General features: G+C 32.2%; 3 protein-coding genes across 5 annotated transcripts; 1 reads left to right on the forward strand and 2 right to left on the reverse strand.

Moving 5' to 3' along the window:
- Positions 1,043-1,761, reverse strand: LOC109331264 (probable calcium-binding protein CML16). Its single transcript, XM_019565653.1, has one exon. It carries the CDS (start codon positions 1,654-1,656, stop codon positions 1,171-1,173), a length of 486 nt encoding a protein of 161 aa, XP_019421198.1. The 5' UTR covers positions 1,657-1,761; the 3' UTR covers positions 1,043-1,170.
- LOC109331262 (WAT1-related protein At4g19185-like) lies at positions 2,930-11,664 on the reverse strand. The gene is made up of 7 exons (XM_019565649.1): positions 11,456-11,664; positions 10,543-10,605; positions 10,328-10,444; positions 9,917-10,202; positions 4,297-4,452; positions 3,491-3,642; positions 2,930-3,210 (listed from the first exon to the last, which is right to left on the reverse strand). The coding sequence occupies exons 1-7, from the start codon at positions 11,662-11,664 to the stop codon at positions 3,048-3,050; spliced, it is 1,146 nt and encodes a 381-aa protein (XP_019421194.1). The 3' UTR covers positions 2,930-3,047.
- Positions 17,543-20,196, forward strand: LOC109331263 (glycine-rich protein A3-like). 3 transcript variants are annotated; one of them, XM_019565651.1, is made up of 4 exons: positions 17,543-17,625; positions 18,664-18,968; positions 19,695-19,870; positions 19,901-20,196. In XM_019565651.1, exons 2-4 carry the CDS (start codon positions 18,680-18,682, stop codon positions 19,946-19,948), a joined length of 513 nt encoding a protein of 170 aa, XP_019421196.1. In that variant the 5' UTR covers positions 17,543-17,625; positions 18,664-18,679; the 3' UTR covers positions 19,949-20,196. The 3 variants fall into 3 exon arrangements, with proteins under 3 accessions (XP_019421196.1, XP_019421197.1, XP_019421195.1); XM_019565652.1 differs by having other exon boundaries at positions 18,664-18,877; positions 18,923-18,968; positions 19,695-20,196; XM_019565650.1 differs by having other exon boundaries at positions 17,544-17,625; positions 19,695-20,196.

Consider the following 20,854-nt stretch of genomic DNA (forward strand, 5'->3'; position numbering starts at 1 on the left):
TAAATTTTATAAGACATTTTTTATGACAAAATCATACATGGTACAATTTAAATACTAAAGAGTTATCACCACAATCGTTACCGCAATTCGAATTAGGTGTACAAATATCTCTAATGAATACCAAATTGCATCCTCCATTTGAACCACAAGTTGAGTCACTTGATCATTCCCTCCTAAGGAATTAAATTATTTTTTTTACTTTAATTATGTTTGGGCAAATAATTAAGTGTGTGCATTATCATTAGAGGTTAATTATGCAGATCCTATTAAACTTCTGAATTTTCTTCTTGTCCAAACAATCAACTTTGAAGATTTTACCCTATTTTTACAGGTTGGCATGTGTTTTATAGAGTCCAATTCCTCTCCGATACTGGATTATAATAGAAAATGAGACTTTCTCGAATTAAAAAATTATTTTATTAAAAATAAGTTAAAATCTATAGATATTTATTTTTGCCATATATCACAATTTGAATATGGTAATGGATCTTCCTATACTTGAAAATATCCAAATTCCTTTTATATGAAAAAAAAAACTTCAAAATATTTGTTTTACAAACCAATTTCTATAACTTTTTAACAACTTAGCTTCTATACACAGTAAACAATGAGAAGAGGTGAGACCCTTATTATTTTTCCCAATTGTTGAAATAATAGTAATATATATTAGTTGTTCAAATTCATCATTGAATTTTTTTATGAACTTTCAATAATATCAATAATGGGTTAAAAGATAGTCAAAATATGGGGAAACAAAATAGATGGTAACTAAAATTATCACATTGAATTGTTCAGTTAAGCAAATGGAAAGAAAAATATGCTACCTAAAATTGTTACATTGACTTTTAATGTCAATACATATTCAACAACAATCAAGTATTTATCGTACTAGGTGAGATCGACTATATAAATTGAATAATATCATAATATTCTATCATAAATTATGTTAATTGATAAAATATTAATCTCTGACTCTTTTTTATCGTACACTCTTAAAAAAAGAACATTCATAACAAATCATATGAAACATAAACATAGTCAATCATTCAACTTTTTTGACTTTTGTGTTCACCAAATTCTCAACACCAATATCCTAAGAATAAAAATAAAAGACATAGAAAATGTTTCACAAATCAAACCCTATGATTCATGGATTCATGTGTTTATAATCTATGCAACCTTAACACCAAGAAAATCAGAAGCAGACCTAGCCATAATTGTAGCAAACTCATCAAAACTTATAACACCATCACTATTGCTATCAGCTTCAGCCATCATTGTAGAAAGTTCATGATATGTAAGAGGGTGACCCATCTTAGCCATGGATCCAGCAAGCTCTTTAGCAGTGATGTAACCATTTCCGTCACGATCGAAAGATCGAAAAACCTCCAAAAGTTGTTCTTGGTTGATGAGAACATTGTCATTTATGTTAGGCATGATTGCATGAACAAGCTCATCAAACTCTATATATCCATTTCCATTGTCATCCATGTTGGATAGTAATGCATGGAGCTCGTCGCCCCTCGGCTTTATCCCTAGGGATCGAAGAAGGGCGGCGAGCTCCAGGTGGGTGAGACTACCATCGGAATCCATGTCGAATCGATTAAATATGTCATTGAGTTGTTTTATTTGATCAGCTTTGAGTATTGAAGACATGGTAATAATGGTTTGAAGAATAAGGAAGAGGGTATAGAGAAAATTAATGTAAGGTTGTTGTTTTGTGTTATTTGATGATTAAATCAAACATTTGGAAAATGGAATAGTTCAAAGCATGTCTATATATGATAAAGAATGAATGTGTGACTTGGCTATGATTTCGAAGATAATACCTAGTGGTGGGATAAGGAGTTATTTATTTTTAGTATAAGTTATAAAATGTTGAATATGATGAGATATTGCCATGTTGAATATTAATGGTAAATTGTATTTAATTAATTTAATAATCAAGCAATAATTATATTTTAGTTAATTTTCTAGTATTCTTTTTTTATATATATAATTTAAAATTATATATGTATATAATTTTAGTTAATTGCATTGACTTCTCCCCTTAGATGAGGTGAATATAATGTTTAATATAATTAAGCTAAAATTTGTAGAGTGTAAATGTAATTTTCTCTAAAAATGTCATATATTGAAATGATTTTGCCCATAAGTGGTATTTTGTTTTAATCATTAATGTGTTCTATGAGAGATAATCATATTTTATGGGTAAGGTTATTTTGTCTTTAAATATTTAAAATAAAGATGATATTTCTCTTTGTAATAATTTAAATTATTTCAATTCTTACAAAATGAGTCATTTTTATAAAAATATAAATTATGTTGGTCCATCAATCGAGTAATAATTGTATTTCATCAAAATCATTTATATCAAATTTGAACATCTATAAATAAAAAATTCAGCACTTCAACTTTTATATATTTTAAAGATATATATTATGTTAATCTAATTAATAATATATATATATATATAACTAAATAAATGGATTACTAAATCATGTTTTATTTTTGCAAAGTATATATGAAATCAACAATATATGAACTTTTAATCTAACAGTTGATTTGATTAAATTTATGTATAATAGATTTATTTAAGGATCAATGATTATTAAGATTTGAATGATTAATAATATATTGATGATATAAAAAACTCTTATATTATTAGTACAACTATTTTCTCTTATATAAAAAATATAAATGGATTAGTAAGATATCTTTACTCAAGGTATCTTAGTTTTTATTATAAAAAAATAAGCGAATCCCTTAAACATTATGAAAATTAACAAATATGATTTGAAGCAAATCTTATTTATTGTAAATAGCTTAAGCAAATTTTATCCAAATTGTGTACATCTTCATTGTCTCATTCTTGTTTAAAAGTGATTTTAATTTTAAGCTGATTTTCATGATGGATACCCTTGTCAAATTGGTCAATAAATTCCTCATCTTTTTTTGTAACAAAAAATTCAATTAGCAACTACATATAATATAATTGTAAGGGAAAAATAGACAACATTTGCATGGCATTGCATAATTCATGTTCATTAATCAGAAGGCTTTGTGGGTAAGATTGTGTGGCCTGAGAAAATATGACCTCTCTGGTATGAATTCTTCACAGGAATAGCCACAGAAGCTGCTTGTCTTTCTCTATAAGATGCCCAAGTAACCGCGTATAGACCAGTAATGATTAAAGATCCCCCTAAGATGCTGTTGTCGTCGATAAAAAATCAAGAAAAGTTCGGGAAGATCGATTAGATATGACCAATGTTTTAAATTCCGGCTGCGTTATTGCAAATGTGGCAACAATTGCTGTCGCGATACGATTCTGGGAACTCTCAGAAATGCAATATTGTGGCAGCAATTTCAGTTGCCGACCGCAATTTAAAACCTTGGATAGGACATTTCAGTAAATCCTAAGAAAATTGATTGTAGGCTTATAGCAAACTAAATCAACAATGCAGCAGGAACTTGGAAATAATAGATGTACCTTCCCATGTAAATCGGACTTCCAAGAAAGATTCTGGACAGGAGTGCGGAAGCGCCGGGTTGAAGTGGATTATAAAGAGCAACCATCGCCGGCCCCAAGATCTTGTTGGACCAAGTAATGAGTCCATAGTTAAGAGCAGAAGCAATAACTCCCTGAACAAGGAAAACATTTGACAGAATCCGGCATGTTAACAGTCCTCCAAAATAGTTTAGTTAAAAGTTCATATGAAGTTCGCTAATATCGAAAATGCAAGAAAACATGAGATTTCACTTCTTCAAATGGGGGAATATTGAGAAATACAATTTTCAATAACATATCCATGACTCTTTCGCATCTATAAATGTATGCGATGTATTCCTACTCTTGCTTCACCAGAAAAAAAACAAACAAACCATAATCGAAAAATCCCATCTTATTCCGAAGTATGCTGCTCCATTGAAGAAACAGTTCTTCAGAATATAGACAGCACCAGTCTAGTAATTTGTTTAAAGATCGTTGACAAACAAACCATAATCTGCTGTCATTTTATGACTAGGATTTTGTAGTTTTTCACTTATAGTAAAACAGTTTCAATTTTTAACAGGTGGCAAAATGGTCCCATCTTAACATTAAATCCGTGACTTCGACGGACTTTCTAATGTGAAAATGGCTTCATTGCAAAAACTCATAATGACTCACAACTGAAATGTTCAAGAATAAAACAGTGCCAAACAACAAATAAGGAAAATGGACCAAAGTGATACAGCAATAACATAACTAAAATGGCTCATTAAAATGAAGGTTGAACTAAAATTACAGTGACTTACAGCATAAATAACAGCAATTGTTTCAGATTGCGTCAAACTCCAGTCAGTTGACTCGTTAGTCGCGAAGAATGATGTTGTCACCATCAGTAAAGCTCCAAAGAAGTACGAATATGCTGTGACAGAGAGGTTTGCAGGATACTTTTTTAATAATGGTGCCTGAAATTAAATTAGAGTACCAAACTGTTCACATATAAAGAACCTTATGCCATCCTAAAATTGCAGAGTAAGCATGATATCTTTGGGAAGTTATCCGATTGTACGTCAACATATGTGTGAATTTATTGTGCTCGGATGCAGATAGATGGGAAAGGGAATGTTTCATTGGAACGTCGCCTGATTTGGGATTTGTTTTTAGGGGAGATAAATGAATCTGTTATAAGTTATAATTAAGATTGCAATTCTATTTTGAAAAGTACTAGATAGACAGAATTTTGTTGCCAATGTTTTTAACTCTTGCATGGATGAGTGGTCATCACCATGTTGACTTATCCCACAACCACCCTTGAATCTTGGCAAATTCTGGCTGAATTTTGTCAAAATAGTGCAGGCTATGTGGCGATACTCCTCTATAGGGTTTTTTGGGCGACACGTATCTTATTTTGAAGATCTAAACAAGGGAAAAGAAAGTAGTGAGCTTAATATTTCTTTCCTTTCAAACTCCCAAACAACACACAAGATCAACATAACAACATATTATAGTTATAAGACAAATTAGAGGATATACCAACCACCAGACAAGCTAACTTATCCAAAAGAACACTTGATTAGATGCTTTATTCAGATATTCAGAAAACTAGGAAAAAAGCAAGTGGAGTGGGAAAAACTAAATACTTAATAAGCAAGTGAACCAAGAAAAACTAATACTTTGTTATCAATCGCGCACAATAGCAGTGTGATAGCAGTGTTGCGGAGGTCACCGACCCCTCCTCGCGACAAAATAGTGGATAGTGGTGCGGCTTACTGTCACGCCTGTTGCAAGGAAATTCCAGAGCCAAGAAACACTAAATGGGAGTGACAGGGGATGTAAGTGCTTGCAAGGAAATTCCAGCAAGCATAAAACAACAAATTATGGATGCTTTTATGAAGAAAAAATCTTATAGAGATACAATTTATAGGGATTTACATGACTGTTTTGGTGATGCAGAAGCAGAAATGCAAGAAATTGCTGATTTGATGGCCAGAAAACAGCTTGTAGCTGAATCTGCCAGGGCTGCCAAGAGAGCAAAATCCACAAAAGGCCACATGGACTTAATTTATCGAAAAGCTCCACGACAATCAAGTATAAATGATGCTATTGACAAAGAAGCAAGAGCAAGAACTGTTCAGTTTATAGCCACGTTCTTTTATAAGTGCAGAATTCCTTTTAATGTTGTGTGTGATAGGAGCTTCAGTAAAATGATGGATGTTGTTGCCAATTATGGTCCAAACATAAAGCTTCAAATTTATCACGAGTTGAGGATTCCATTGTTACAAAAGGAAGTCGAGCTCACAAAGGAGATGATGAAGCCACATATAATTGAACGTGCAATCTCAGGTTGTTCAATCACGTCTGATGTTTGACTGATAGAAAGGGTAGGCCGCTCATCAACTTCATGGTCAACTGTTCACTTGGGACTATGTTTGTAAAAAGTGTTGATGATTCTGGGTACATGAAGACGGGTGATAAGCTAGCTGAACTCTTGGACTATTTTATATGTGAGATTGGAGAAGAAAATGTTGTGTGAGTTGTGACTGATAAAGGTAGCAACTATGTGTTGGCGAGTAAATATTTAGAAGCAAGAAGACGACACATCTTTTAGACTCCATGTGCTGCACATTGTGTGAATTTAATGCTTGAAGATATTGGAAAACGTGAAAGAGTCAAAAGGGCAATACAAAGAGGTTTCTCTCTTGTAAGCTTCATCTATAGCCACACAATGACATTGAACACTGAGAAAATTCACCAAGAAGACAGAATTGATTAGAGCTGGAATTACTAGATTTGCTACTAACTTCCTCACGTTGCAAAGGTTGCATGATCAAAAGGGGGGCCCTTAGGAAGATGTTCACCTCGGATGAGTGGAGAATTCTAATGTAGCTAAAGACGCCAAGGGGGAAAGGGCATTTGACATTGTGATGTTGCCATCATTTTGGAGTGATGTACTCTATTGTCTCAAGGCCATGGGGCCACTTGTAAAAGTATTAAGGCTGGTTGATAATGGGAAACATCCTGCCATGAGTTACATATATGAGGCAATGGATAGAACGAAGGAAACTATGATAGGGGCTTTCCAAGATGATGAAAAGAATTACAATGATCTTTTTGACATCATTGATAAAAGATGGCAATGTCGACTTCATCATCCATTGCATGCTGCTAGACATTTCCTTAATCCCAAACATTAATATAAGAACCCAGAAGAAATGGACAATGATTCTGAAGTTACTCTAGGATTGTATCATACATTGAGAGATTCTGTCTTGATGAAGAAGAAGTTGATAAAGCTACTAATGAGTTAAGTTCTTATAGAAGATCTACCGGAACCTTTAGCTTGAAGACAGCCATAAGACAGAAAGATACTTTGCATCCTGCTGAGTGGTGGAAGAATTATGGAACACATGTTCCAAATTTAAGAAAAAATGCAATGAAAGTGCTTAACTTAACTTGCAATTCATCTGGATGTGAACGTAATTGGAGTATTTTTGAGCAAGTAAGTAGCTACGTATAGGTTTTAAATGATTTTACTTTGTAAATGTAAAGTGTGAAAGTGAAACTAATTTTTTTTATAAATGTAAAAACAGATTCATGCAAAGAAGAGGAGCAAACTTGAGCAACAGAAATTGCAAGATTTGGTTTTTGTCTGTAATTAAGCTAAATGACATTGATGATTGTTGTAATGAGTGGTTGACAGGAAGAGTAGGTGAAGATGGAGAAGTGGTTGAAGAGGACGAGTATGTATTTCCAGACGATATCTTGACTTGGGGGGCTGTTTCTAATGCAGTGGGGGTTGGTGAGCCATCAAAACTGACTAGGCAGCAAACAAGGCAGCAAAGAGCATCTGCTTCTAGTTCTAGACAGCAAGTTATATCTGCTTCTGGTTCTAGGTAGCAAGCTGTATCTGCTTATGGAGATGAAAATGTGGCTGAAAAAGTCTATAATTTAAGTAGTGGAGATAGTGGACCTAATGAAGAAGACTACCTTGGTGATAGTGATAACTATTGAAGAGAGCCTAAATTTATTTTGCTAAAGTCTTAGAGGCTTAATCTTTATGTTTTGAGGCCTTAAAGTTAGAGCTTGAATTATAATACACTTATATTAAAGTCTTAAAGGCTTAGACTTATTTTGGTTATATGTTATGAATGTTTATTTAAGTTATATCTTTAATTTCATGTATGTTAGTATTTTTGTGTATTTATATGTATAGGCAATAAAATAAATTACTCTTATATATTTTTTTAGTTGTAGCGGCTATTCCGTTACCGCTATCCCGCTATAGTGTTTTTAGGGTCGTCCGTTACGCTCTGCTATCCGCAATTGACTACCTAGAACTAATACTCAATAGACATAGTAATCTTATCCCATCTATCATTAATATTTTTTCCCGTAGGAGAATAGAAACATCATCAGTGTTGCTCAGCATCTCCTTAAAAACCTACTAGAGAATCCTCCAATGCAATACAGCAACAAACACTACAAACAACACTGTCATAAAGCAAGGAAAGTGGGAAAACAAATCTTTAGTGATTGTACTGTTGTCATTCCTTTCAACCAAAGATGCTACACAAAGTAAGTGTGATATCAAAGAATTACATTTATATCAAATGAAAAAAAAAGAAGCAGAACTACTCAATACAACAACGTATAGACTCGTCCATTGATCACCAAAATCTCCAAATATCTTATTTGATTCCAGACAAAAGGTTTGAGAATAACATGTGACCATGTTTCTTAGAAGTCTGGAAAACACAACCAAAAAGTTGGGGACAAAGCCAAGGTAGTCAAAGATGAAAGGTGTCCTTATGATGGAGGTTTAACAATTAACACCATGAGGTAAGAGGCGCTTAAAAGCACACGCCTCACTAAAAAATGCGTAAACATTAGAAAAAGAACAAACTAAAATATTTGACAATCATGAATTGATATGCCATATACTTTAACAAATCGAGCACAACATTCATAACAGAAAATAAAAAGTTATGTTCAGTTTACAAAAACCTAAGCTATTTCCATCTACGAGTTTCAAAGACGTAAAACTAGTTCATACATATATGAAATGCTGACTAATTTACCCCTTTAGCACCACAATAAGCAAGTTAGATGAGTAGGTTTTTCACATTTATTCATAAGGCACTGTAAGCATGCCTCACCTAAACCTGAAAGGTAAACCAAATTGAAGAGGCTTCACCACAACCAACAAGAGCCGCTGACTCTTCTGACAATTTGCCCCAAAATCTTAGGTGAGTGTCAGAAGACAACAACACCAACACCAACACCAAAAATTAGTATTGATTCTAAAGAGAATATAGGCCAAGCTTTTTCCCTAGACAACCCCAATGTTCTAAAGTAAACTTGCAAGTGAAACTTGTTCAGAGAACGACTTAGGAAATGAAAGAAGTGTGTAAAGGAATTATAACTATCCAGAGTCCACAGTCAACAATCTTTTATCAAAATTGGTAGATGTGAAAAGAACTTAGTGCCTAAGATTCAGGATGTCTATGAAATGAAAAACTCCAATGAAATACAAACATATGAACAGGGGTTCCGTAAATGAGTAGTAGAGAGAAGTGACAACATAACTGATCACTATTTTTTGCCTTAATAAACATAAGTTTACAATTCCATTCAATGAGCCCGCAAAGCAGACTCCAATGGTCGAATCCTTTTAAGAAAACCATTGAAGAATCCTCCAACAGCAGTTAACCATTTCCACCAGCAAACAACATACCAACACTGCCATAGAGCAAGTGAAGTGGGAAACTGATCTTTGATTATTCTAATCATTTCTTTCCATCAAATATGCCATAACAGTGCAAATTAAGCGCAAAGCAAAACAGTTTTACATTTATTTGAAAATTTATATTAAAAAAACAGATTACAACTCAATACAACAGTTTATAGTCAAATCCATAGTTGACAATAATCTCTCCAAATAATTCATTCTATGTATTCCACACAAAGGGAAAAACATGCAACTATGTTTATCAAAATTAGGGATCAAGCCTTAATAAGCCTTTAAATAATCTAGAAGCAGGTAATTAGTATTAATTCTATTGAGAATTATACACCGAGCAAAAGCCTTATCCTTCACAAGAACTTCGACACTCAAAGGTAAGATCACTATGTGTAAGTGAACACTGTTCACGGAACAACAAAGGAAATGAAAAAAGAGTTTACAACCTATCAAAAGGAATAGTTCTCAAAATCCTACACTCTTTAGATGGATAAGTAAAGGTGAAATGAACTTGATCTGTCAAGATAGGAAATTCTTATGAAGGACAACTATTAGAGTCACCAAAGTTGTACATTACATGGGATTTGAGGCTTAATAAATGGGTGACAAAAATAACAGACACTGGTCACAGTTTTTTTTCTTAATGCTATAATCAATAACCATTTAAATGGTGTCAAAACAAAATGTACCTGAATGGATAAAAAAGCAGCCATGCACATGCAGTTCCCTATGAAGCAAAGAACCCCGAGGTGAAAGTGGTCTAAACCAAGATCCTGTAAACTACCAATTAACCATCCAGAAGGCTCTGGTTGACCCCGAGCACTTATTTCGCTTTGTGATACAAGATCCGTTTCTGCATCTCCTATCAATGCTGGACCGCGATACAAAACCATCAATATGGCACCCGAAACACAGATAAGAGTTCCACCAACCTTGGCCAGACCTTCGTACCTTAGCAAGTTCACTCTTTCTGTACTGCATGAACAAGCATGTTAAGTTATGCATTACTCTATGTCCCGGTGTATCTGAATTTAATTAATCAATAAACACCCGAACTCAACAAACATTTATATACAGAAATTGGTAAGAGTTTCACTGACCCCATCATTACAGCAAACAGAAATGTAAAGACTGGTGTAGCTGGCTGTATTGCAGCTGCATAAGTTGGATTAGTATAGCTTAAACCGATAAGAAACAAAAGGTGGTTGCCAAATATCCTGAGGAACAAGAAGCAAAAAAATACCATACGCATCAATAAAACACTATCATTCATCACTCATTATATAACAAAATGTGGCTGTATCAAGAACCTTACCCAGTTAATCCAAGAAGGAAGAATGACATCAACAGAGGCTTGGTTATGGGTGGTCGTGTCCGTCTACAGACAACATATCATAATTAGCATGCTCACGAGAACGGCAATCCAATGCACAATGCTCCCACCCAGATAGGTATGGATAGATTAGATATTTGCAAACTTATCCCACAAGACAGGAAGTTGTTTCCGGTATTTGAAAACGTGACCTCTTGGTCATTAGCTGTCTATTTGCAAGTTAGGTTTTGGAGAATAATGAATGAAAATGGAATGCTCTAAAGTCATGAAATACACTCTTGTGACATGACATTGAAGCTTTCATTTTCTCTTCCTTCTTAAGGTTTGTTTGTCCGTTGACTTTTAGAGGGGAAGAAAATAAACGAAAGACTTAAAAAAGTCATTTCACAAGTGTATTTCATAGTCGATAAAGTCTTCTCTTTACATTCACTCCCTCCGAATTTCAACTCGCAAACAGATGCTAAGGGTTTGTTTGGGAGTTGTTGGATTTTGGAGGGAATGAAGGAAAAAACAAGGCTTGAAAGTCATCTCACAAGTATATTTCATGGTTCTCAAACCTTTCCTTTCTCTCCGTTCCCATCCGAAATCCAACTCTCAAACTAACTTTAAGAGTCCATTTGTGAATTATTTGTTCAAGGTGAAATGAAATTTGATTTTTAGAAAGAAATGAAGGAAGGGTCATCTCAAAATTATATAATGACTCCCATATCTATATCTTTCTCTTCCGTACATTACCTTCCGATAATCAACTCGCAAACAGACAAACAACTTTATCATCGCCCCCAATAACATTATAATAGGTTAAAAAACAAACAAGATGGAACAAAAAATTTGAATTATGAAATATCTAACGCATAAAAGAAGAACAAAACAGTAATAAAGAAAGAAAAGATACATTTCACGGAAATAAGCGAGAGGAGCGAGAATTGAAAGAGCAAGAAGATCACGAAAAACACAAAACACGATTTGATTAACGCCAACGTTAAGAGCCAATTTAGTGATAACATGATAGCCACCGTAGAATAATTGAACAACCGCCATGGCTGAATGTGCTTTCCATATTTCATCACCTGAATCTGATGAAGATGATGATGATAATGCCATTAGATTAGTGTGTTAGAGAAATGGAAAATTAATATTGCGATGGTTTTGGTTGAAAATTTGAAATATCTTGAAGGTGGTGGTGCATTAAAAATGTGTGATGCTTTATTTGGGAACGAATAATTGAATTTAATTTCATTCGAACTATAGGGTTGAATTTTATTTTTTGATTTTTGAGTCTCATCGTGCCTTTTCGTGCTTTGCCTCTTCTTTTGTTTCAAAGGTATACAACAATGTCTTGGTCCAAGGTTTCCTTGAGTGTTATGAAAATAGGTTCGTGTTGGTCGGTTCAACCGGCAAATTGGTGAACTAGTCTCAATACCAGTACGGTACAGTAGTTATATTAGTTAAAACAGACTAAAACCAGTCAAAATTGATCATTCTGGCCGATTTTTAATTGAACTGTACCGATTATACCGACCGATTTTTATTTAAAATTAATTTTTCAGTGAAATGAAAAAAATATTGGTTTTTTTTTTATTTTTTAACATTAATGATAATATATTATATTTTTATATCTAATTTCACTGGTATGCGGTTTAATTAGTGAACCACTAGTTAAATCGGCATAACACTATATCAGTACCCTATCCAGTTTGATGACCAGTACAATATTAACAACACTGATTTCGTTAGATCACACGATGATGACCAAAAGGTGCAGAGTTTAGTGAGAGTTAATACTTGAAAGATAACCACACATCCGAAAAGTATTAGTTCATGAGAATAAAGTATTTCTTTATAGTGCAAGATAATTTATCTTCTTAAATTCATTCAGACATGTGTCTTATTTCTCTTACTTCAAGAGAAGTTTTCATTTTAAAATATATTTATAAAAAAATAAGAGACGTGTCAAACACTTGATATATTTAAGGAGATAAGTTATATCCTGATACGACATGATGAGATATTTTATTCTCGTTACCCATAAATTTTAAATAGTATAGATTTTTTCTTTATTTTGGAATTAAATAATTTAAAATAAAAATTAAACAAGTTCTACAGCATAATATTCCCACTCTTGATTTTCCTACTTTTGAATATGCTTTTCTTGTTTAAATTAGGGAAATGCAATTTCATTAAGGAAAAATAGGATGCATCACATTTTCTAAATAGAAAGAATATTTGTATCATGTTAATGTGTGGACCCTTTATAATTAATATTGAAGATTTGGGTCAAGCTTGTTGGCTCTTATTACTCACTCACATTTAGTAAATGGATAAGAGTTTGCCTTCTTCATTTGTATCACTTTTTTTTGTTTCCCACATGTATTCTCGCACTAGAGGTAACATTTTCGAGTCGGGAACATTTACAGGTACGTGTGGCTAACTCTCCTAGCATACATTTTTTTTATCCACAATACTCGAACCCGATACCTTGCTTAAAGGGAATCAAGTATGTATCATTTGATACAATGAGAAAATGAAGATTACATTTGTTCTTTGGATCGAAAATGTTTGATTAGTTGAGAAAATCACAACCCTTCATTCAACTTATCACAAATGTTTATTTTTTATATTTAAAAAATAAACAACAAAAATGAAGCATCACGATCATTTGAATAATAATTCGAGGAAGATGATTTTTATAAAAGAATTTTAAAGAATGGAAACGAGACATACAATAGTTTAAATAATGATCCAAACATAATTACTTATTAGAACATTTTCTTCATCATTAGTATAATTTGTTGAAATTATTTAATTAATTAAGGATTCTTTATTAATGATTTATTATTATAAAGTTCTTTTCTAAATTCATTGTTAATTCTTCACTACATAACTGTATTTTTATTTATTATTAATCATTCATCATTTCAACAATTTAAATTATTTTAGATTTTTATGAATTATTCGTTTGCTAAAAGTACTTTTTATTTAATATAAGAAATTTTATATTCAAAATATTATTTAAAATATTTAATTATTTTAAAATAATATATAATAGTGTTATTGTTGGTGCAACGGAAGCGAACATTGCGTAGCGTTGGCCACAAGCAATCAAATAAAGATAAGAGAAGAAACAATAGAGTTTAGTAACGAGGTTCGACCAATTGTGTCTATGTCTCTGGGAGCGCTGAGTCACTACCAATATATTATTAGAGGATAAGGATTACAATCCATAGCACACCCATGGACCCACATGCCTATGTGGTGTTTCTATTTGGTGATTATATCTGGTACACATTATAACAAGGGACTTGAGTCCAATATATAACATTGATATTGTACTTTAGTCTAATGTTAGGTAATACGAGATTTCATATAATAACATATTTTAAACAAACAACGGAATGGAGTATCTCCTGATATAAGGAGATAAGTTATCTCTTCCTGTCAGTGAAATCATGACACATGTCATGTTTCATCATTTTCTATAAAAATATTTTAAAAATAAACAAAATAACACACATGTCACATTTTTACTGGCTAGAAGAGATAAATTATTATCTTTAAACAATCCCAACAGTTATATGTAGAAGTAAATGAATCAGTAAACAATTAAGAACAGAAATATAAAATAAAGCAAAATATCATAACGGAGAAAATAGTAAAGAGACATAAAAATGAAACATTAGAAATGGCAATTGGTTGGCACAAAAAAAAAGTCACGACTTACATCGATAATGTCAATGCTAGTTCGATCTATTCGATTAAACCTTAAATCAAATCTCTTTCAATTTAATATCTAATTCGACTTTAATAACATTGTCCCCGATTTCCACAACCACATTAAGAACCATGGTGAAATGTCTATTTTTTGTTGTTGTTGTTGTTCCATTGTTCTCTAGATTTGATTTGTTTATGGGATTTGTTTGTTTTTAACAAAGTGATAAAATATATTGTAACACCCTTACCTCTTAACTAGTTGTAGGTCGCACTTTAGGAGAGTATGGCCTCTAATTATTGTCTTTTGAGCAGCATCAAATTTTCCAAACATTCATGAAAGGGAAGTTACACATGTTGTGGGTTGTAGGTAGCACGTCGTTTAAGGACGGTCCATCCCTTTATACTTTTATATATAATGTCTTCATTGATTAAAAAAAGAAAATTAATAAAAAAAATGGAGAAAATAGATAAAATATGTGATATAAGCAGATATGATAAAACAGGTTGCCTGACTGTTTAGCCTGTCCTTGCAAATGCCCGCAAAAAATTTAAGAGGGTGTGGGCATGCCCGCATTGGTTTAATAGACAAAATTCAATGTTCTACCTGTTTTAAAAGGACTAACGGGATTGAGGGCGGTCTGCGGGAATTGTTGAATAATTTAAAAAAAAGTCATATAATAAATGAAATTAAATTAAATAAAGTAGTTGAAGATAAAAAATTAACAATTTTTTTTATAGTTTATATAAAATTTAACAAATCACATTATATTACAATTTTTTAGGGATTAAAAATCATATTACATCATAACTTATTTAAAATTTTCTTATTTTTTCCTTAAATTATGTTTATGGGTCACCCGCATGGTTAACGGAAATGTCTGCAAACTTGGCGGACAAAATGGACCAGACGATATGAGCAAATGGGCAAATTTTGTATATCTTGCCCGCAAGCATTACCCGTTTTACCATCTATAGATATAAGTCAAGAGGTCCATTTTTTCTACAACCAATGCTATATCCTCAGTTCCTCACCTGGATAAGAAATTTATTAGAAATCAAATAACAATGAAAGAATATGAATTTCACTCAGTAGAAGAATTATATGACATTGAAATGAATTGATTTAATAGAAAAGATATAATGAAGAGCAACGAAGAAAAATTAATAAACCTAATAAATAAAAACTAACTAATCAACTAACAAAAACCCAATATAAAACTAACTAAAATAACAAATTAAATTGTATTTCGACATTGATAATCTATTGACCATCTTATTAATCGAGTATCCATTATAGAATTACAACTATTCAGGAATCAAACTCTTGATATTTTGACATACATAAAAATTTAATGGGGTCTTACACTATTAATATCAACTAAATTATTGGTTGAGTTTCTTAAACAATATAAAATAGTAAAAATATATAAAAAAATCATTCTTAAAAATGTTTAGGGTATGTTTTTTCCTTTCTAATAATGTACAAAAAAACATGTTTAGAGTAAATAAAGCTTACTAAAAAATCATGCTAATCATAATTGATATATAACTTTATTGCTGAGAAATGCAGAACAAGCTTCCATAATTTCTCTGTTTTTAATGATTAATTTTATATTAAAATAAAATATCATTTTTTGTGCAGTTGGAAAGAAACCATTAATAAATAAATAAAGAATAAATTACATTAATACTTCTGAGTTTTAGTGTAATAAAAGTATACAAATTAAGAGGTTTGTGTAAATGTAAAAAATGAAATGATAATTTGTATAATTTCATTAAAACTTAAGAGTGTCAGTATAATTTACTCGAAAATAAATAAATAAAGAAAACCATAAAATAGAAATGGTTGTCAACAATGTTTATATAAAAGCTTCATAAGTATAATTCCAAATACACGACTTAGGTTATTACAATAGTGTAATATTATGCACTATTTATATAAAAGTTTATATATATTCTTTTGCGAAGAACTAATGGTAAAACATGAATAATAGATGATGCACTAACATGAAATAAAACTCATACACTATTGATACATGCATTTTTTTCTAAAATACTTTATCTAAAATGAGTATGCATTATATTTAGTCAGGTTTAGGGTCAAGACCGAGTTTAAAGGTTGACCCGGTCAATATTTAAGGTTTGGGTAGCTTCGGGTTTAGGGTCGGGACTAAGTTCAGAAAATGATCCGACCAATATTTAGGGTTGGATAAGGACAAACTTTAACCTGTCCCAACCCAGTTCATGCTCACCCCTGGTGTTACCTATAATTATATGGTTTTTTTTAAGAAATAAAAAAATGGAAAGAGCAAAATAAGAAGTTAGAAATTACATGAGGATAGTAGTTACGTCATATTATGTCTTTATATAGTATAGATAGATGACGAACAATATAAAGATAATTATACCTTCATTATATATACTAGCGTGTCGATCGACACTTCGTGTCTGAATGCACAAAATTTCTATGAATGTCTCAACTTGTGCCTCTAATAATAATTAGTGTATCATTTGATGTTTTTTATGTGAGTCAAAGTTGTTCATCATAGGGTGATGTAAAGAGAAAGTAGAAGTACGAGAATGTGTGAAATAATAATGATACACAAATGAAAAAGAATAAAAAAAACATATGGGAATTTCTTGTAGTTGTTATCGGAATGTTACAAAATAATAAAATTGGAATATGAAAATTATGTCATGGTAGTTACTAAATTAAATTGAATGAAATTATACATGTTCAATTACCTGAATATCCTTCAAACATATTTTAGTAAGAGCAAAGTTGAAATATAAAAATTATATCTATTCAATTATCTAAATATTTCTCAAACATGTTTTGCTTTTATATAGTACTAGTTCATATCTACCGATCCGCATTCTTATTTTCTATTATTAAATATTTAATTTTATATATTTCATTTTTAGAAAATCTTATCACATTTTTTGCAATGGTAGTTTAATGCTTTTTGTGTTTGTAATTTCCTCTAACTTCTATTAATATTTTTTATTGTCTATGAAAATATAATAATAATTAATTATAATGTCAAAATAGGCAAGAGAAAATTATATCACGTAGATAATTATAAATATCATATGGGTAGAAAATATCCCAAAAAAAAGTATTGATGAAAAATATCCTAAAAAAGTAATGATGAAAATAATGAAGTGGAGAATAAATGCAGCAAGTAGCATCAGCCACGTGTTAGATGGAAAATGCACGCGTCGATGACGCGTATTTGCGCGTAACGCGTTTCCTCTCTCATTATCTCAAAGCTACTATATATATAAATCTTCTCTCTTTTCTATCTTCAATTTCAATTTCTCACTTTATTCTTCTTCTGCAAATTAAATTCGGTGAGTCCCGTTATTATCTATATATAATTTCTCTCAAATGTTTTAGGTTTTTCAATTCTAACGCTTTTCCATACTTAGATAACCTAAATTGATGTTATGATCGTTTCTATTGTGATCATGAGTGGTTTTCTGTTTGATCGCTTCAGTCAATGTTTGTTAAGCTTCATTTTTTTTTTGTTTTTTTTTTTTTCATTTTTTTTTGTGATTTACCTAATTTTGCAACAAGAATACCATAGTTATAGGATATTTGTTAATGTATCCTTAATTTTGTGATTCACTTTTTACATTAATTATTTTGTCTGATTTTGTTTATGGCGATTTGTCTCAGTAGAGTAATGAGAGAATTATTTATTTACCTATAAACAAAACTCCCATTTGATTTTATAACGTAAGGGTGAGCTTGGCGCAAAGGTTGTCACCTTAAATAAAGTGTTTTTTCGCTTATCGAGTAAGGCTCCGTACATTTATCATCCCAAGTCCTCTCCATTAAGGGAGAGAAATGCAATTTTAGTTTAAATTAAGTGTTATTGTTTTTTATTTTTCTTTGTTTTTCCACATAATTGTCCTCTCCGGTACTCGTGAGGAGTTTGACTCGACGATAGTGTGCAAAGGCAAGGACCAAATTGATATTTTCTTCTAATCTTAAAACTAAATTGATCAATGATCAACAATCTCTATAAGAAAAAGATGTATACACTAACCGTATAAGAGTTTTTTATATTGTCATTGCATCATTCATTATTCATTTTCAATCATCCTTGGCTTTTCAAAAAAAGTAATCCAAATGAGGATGAATCTTTACACTATCAATGTCTATTTCGGGACCAAAAGTGACATATGTTAGGCGATAGTAATTTCATTTGTTAGATCATGGACAAAAAATGTTTTAGCAAAGTTTCCAACTTTAGCATTGAGTGTCTTGGATTGGTGATTCCACAGTTCGGTGTTTCTTTGCTATTATTATTATTATCATTCAGTTTTTGTTGTTGATTTTATTTTATTTAAGTCTGTTAACAATTCTTAATTGTGAATCATCAGCTATTGGCTTTGAAAGATGGGAGGTGGTAAGGACAAACATGATGAATCTGACAAAGGGGTTTTCTCACACCTTGCTCATGGTGTAGCTAATGCTTCACATGGGTACCCACCTGGGGCTTACCCTCCACAACATGGGGCTTACCCTCCACAACATGGGGGTTACCCTCCACAACAAGGGTACCCTCCACAACAAGGGTACCCACCACAACAAGGGTACCCGCCAGCTGGGTATCCTCCTGGTGCATACCCTCCTTCTGGTTACCCACCTGCCGGTTATCCTGGTTCATCTGCTCCACATGCAGCAGGTATGCTTGCTTTCAATTGTTTTTACATCATTGCATTTTTCTCTTGCTGATTATTAAATTGAATTTTGAAATTGCGTAGTGCTTTTGTAAAATTTGTGAAGCTGTGTGCTTTGAAGAATATGAACTAACTTGAGTCACTGAGATACTATTGTTTCTTAAAAACAATACATAATCTATCATGTATGACTATATATTGCAAATTACATTCAACATACCAACTAATTGTTTATTTAAATAAAAAAAGGTATTGCTAGGGGCACTTGTTAAGGAATCAAAAATAGAAGATGACATTGAAAATTGCATCGTTTGAATTCTTAATGTATTTGAATGCACTATTTTCCAATGCATGATTTCTATCTTCGGTTCTTTAACCAGCGTCCTAGGAGGCCCTAAGGGCACTTGGTAGCAATTAGCATTCTTCAAGAAAAAACTCATGAACTGAGAATTTTTTCGACTTTTTGAATGTCTCCTGACATTTTGGTAACCTTGTTAGCGTTGTAGACACTCATAATTATGCCTTATAATAGGGAAAGAAAAAACTTATGACTCATAAGTATTATTTTTTCAATGTAATGTCTCTGTTCTACACTGTTTTTGAAATCTATGTGGTTTTTGAAGTTGTTTTCCTCGGTTCATTTATGAATCGGCTATCTGTAAGTTTTTTTGGTATCTATAATTTGCATCAATATCCCTGGAAGCAGCTAAGTTCTCTTTTTCTGTCACCAGGGTCCCATGGACATGGAGGTATTGGGGGAATGCTTGTTGGGGGTGCTGCCGCAGCCGCTGCTGCATATGGTGCTCACCAAGTCTCCCACGGAGGCCATGGCGCCTATGGAGCCCACGGCGGTTATGGACATGTTGCTCACATGCCCCATGGGAAATTCAAGAACCATGGCAAGTTCAAGCATGGAAAGCACGGAAAGTTTGGTGGAAAGCATGGAAAGTTCGGCAAGCATGGTGGGTTCAAGAAGTGGAAGTAAGGAATGTATATGCAACCATGACTTTGAATGCTGCTGCTTAGTGCTTATAGCTTTATAAATAAACCATACTTTGTGTGATGGTGCTCCATAATACTTAGTTGACTTCTTATTTTCCTGTTATTTATGTGCTTTTGGCTGTTACATAAAATTAGATTTTAGAAACTGATCAGTGAAACACACTGATGCACTGTGTCACGACTTTGACATCAATGCTTAGTTTGTTTTGCAATGCCATGTTCATTTTGACATCTGTTGATTTTTATTTTTATAATTCATCTGAATCTTCATTTGATGGGCATTGTAGTCAGGTAAGAAATCAAAATTGTTAGCACTTAAACACATGATGATAACCGAATTTAAAAGATTAGTTTATATGGTGAGAGAGTCTCATATTGTTTAATACTTAAGTTTGTTATGCTACTCAATGTGAGACTTGTAATATAAAAAAATCTAGGGTCAATGACAAGTGTTATGAACGTTGTTGGGCTTCAATTTTTCCTCTCCCTTCTATGTGTAGAAGGGTAACGTAAAGTTGGATTACGTTGTGATTTAGAGGTCATAGGTTCAAATTCAATTCATGATACCCAGTGATAGTTTCGTGCACTAATCTCTTATTTGTTTTTTTTGAAGTGACACATATCTTTCCTCTTTCTTTTTACTTATTAATTTTGTAAAATGACACATCTTTCATGGCCTTATGCATTTATGGTAGCAATCATGTGAAACTCTATATTATGTAGTTCTACTGGTGCACCCTTATGCATTCTTTTCACTCTTACAAAAGTTTAAAAATAAGAAACGACATAAAAATTGGTGAAATATTTTTATAACCACAGTACAAGATAAATGGTGATGAAAGTGAGAATAAAAAATATGAACCTCACTTAAGCTTCTCAAGCCAAACTT

The sequence above is a fragment of the Lupinus angustifolius genome, chromosome LG17 (genome assembly GCF_001865875.1).
Source record: "Lupinus angustifolius cultivar Tanjil chromosome LG17, LupAngTanjil_v1.0, whole genome shotgun sequence".
Taxonomy (NCBI): Eukaryota; Viridiplantae; Streptophyta; class Magnoliopsida; order Fabales; family Fabaceae; genus Lupinus; species Lupinus angustifolius.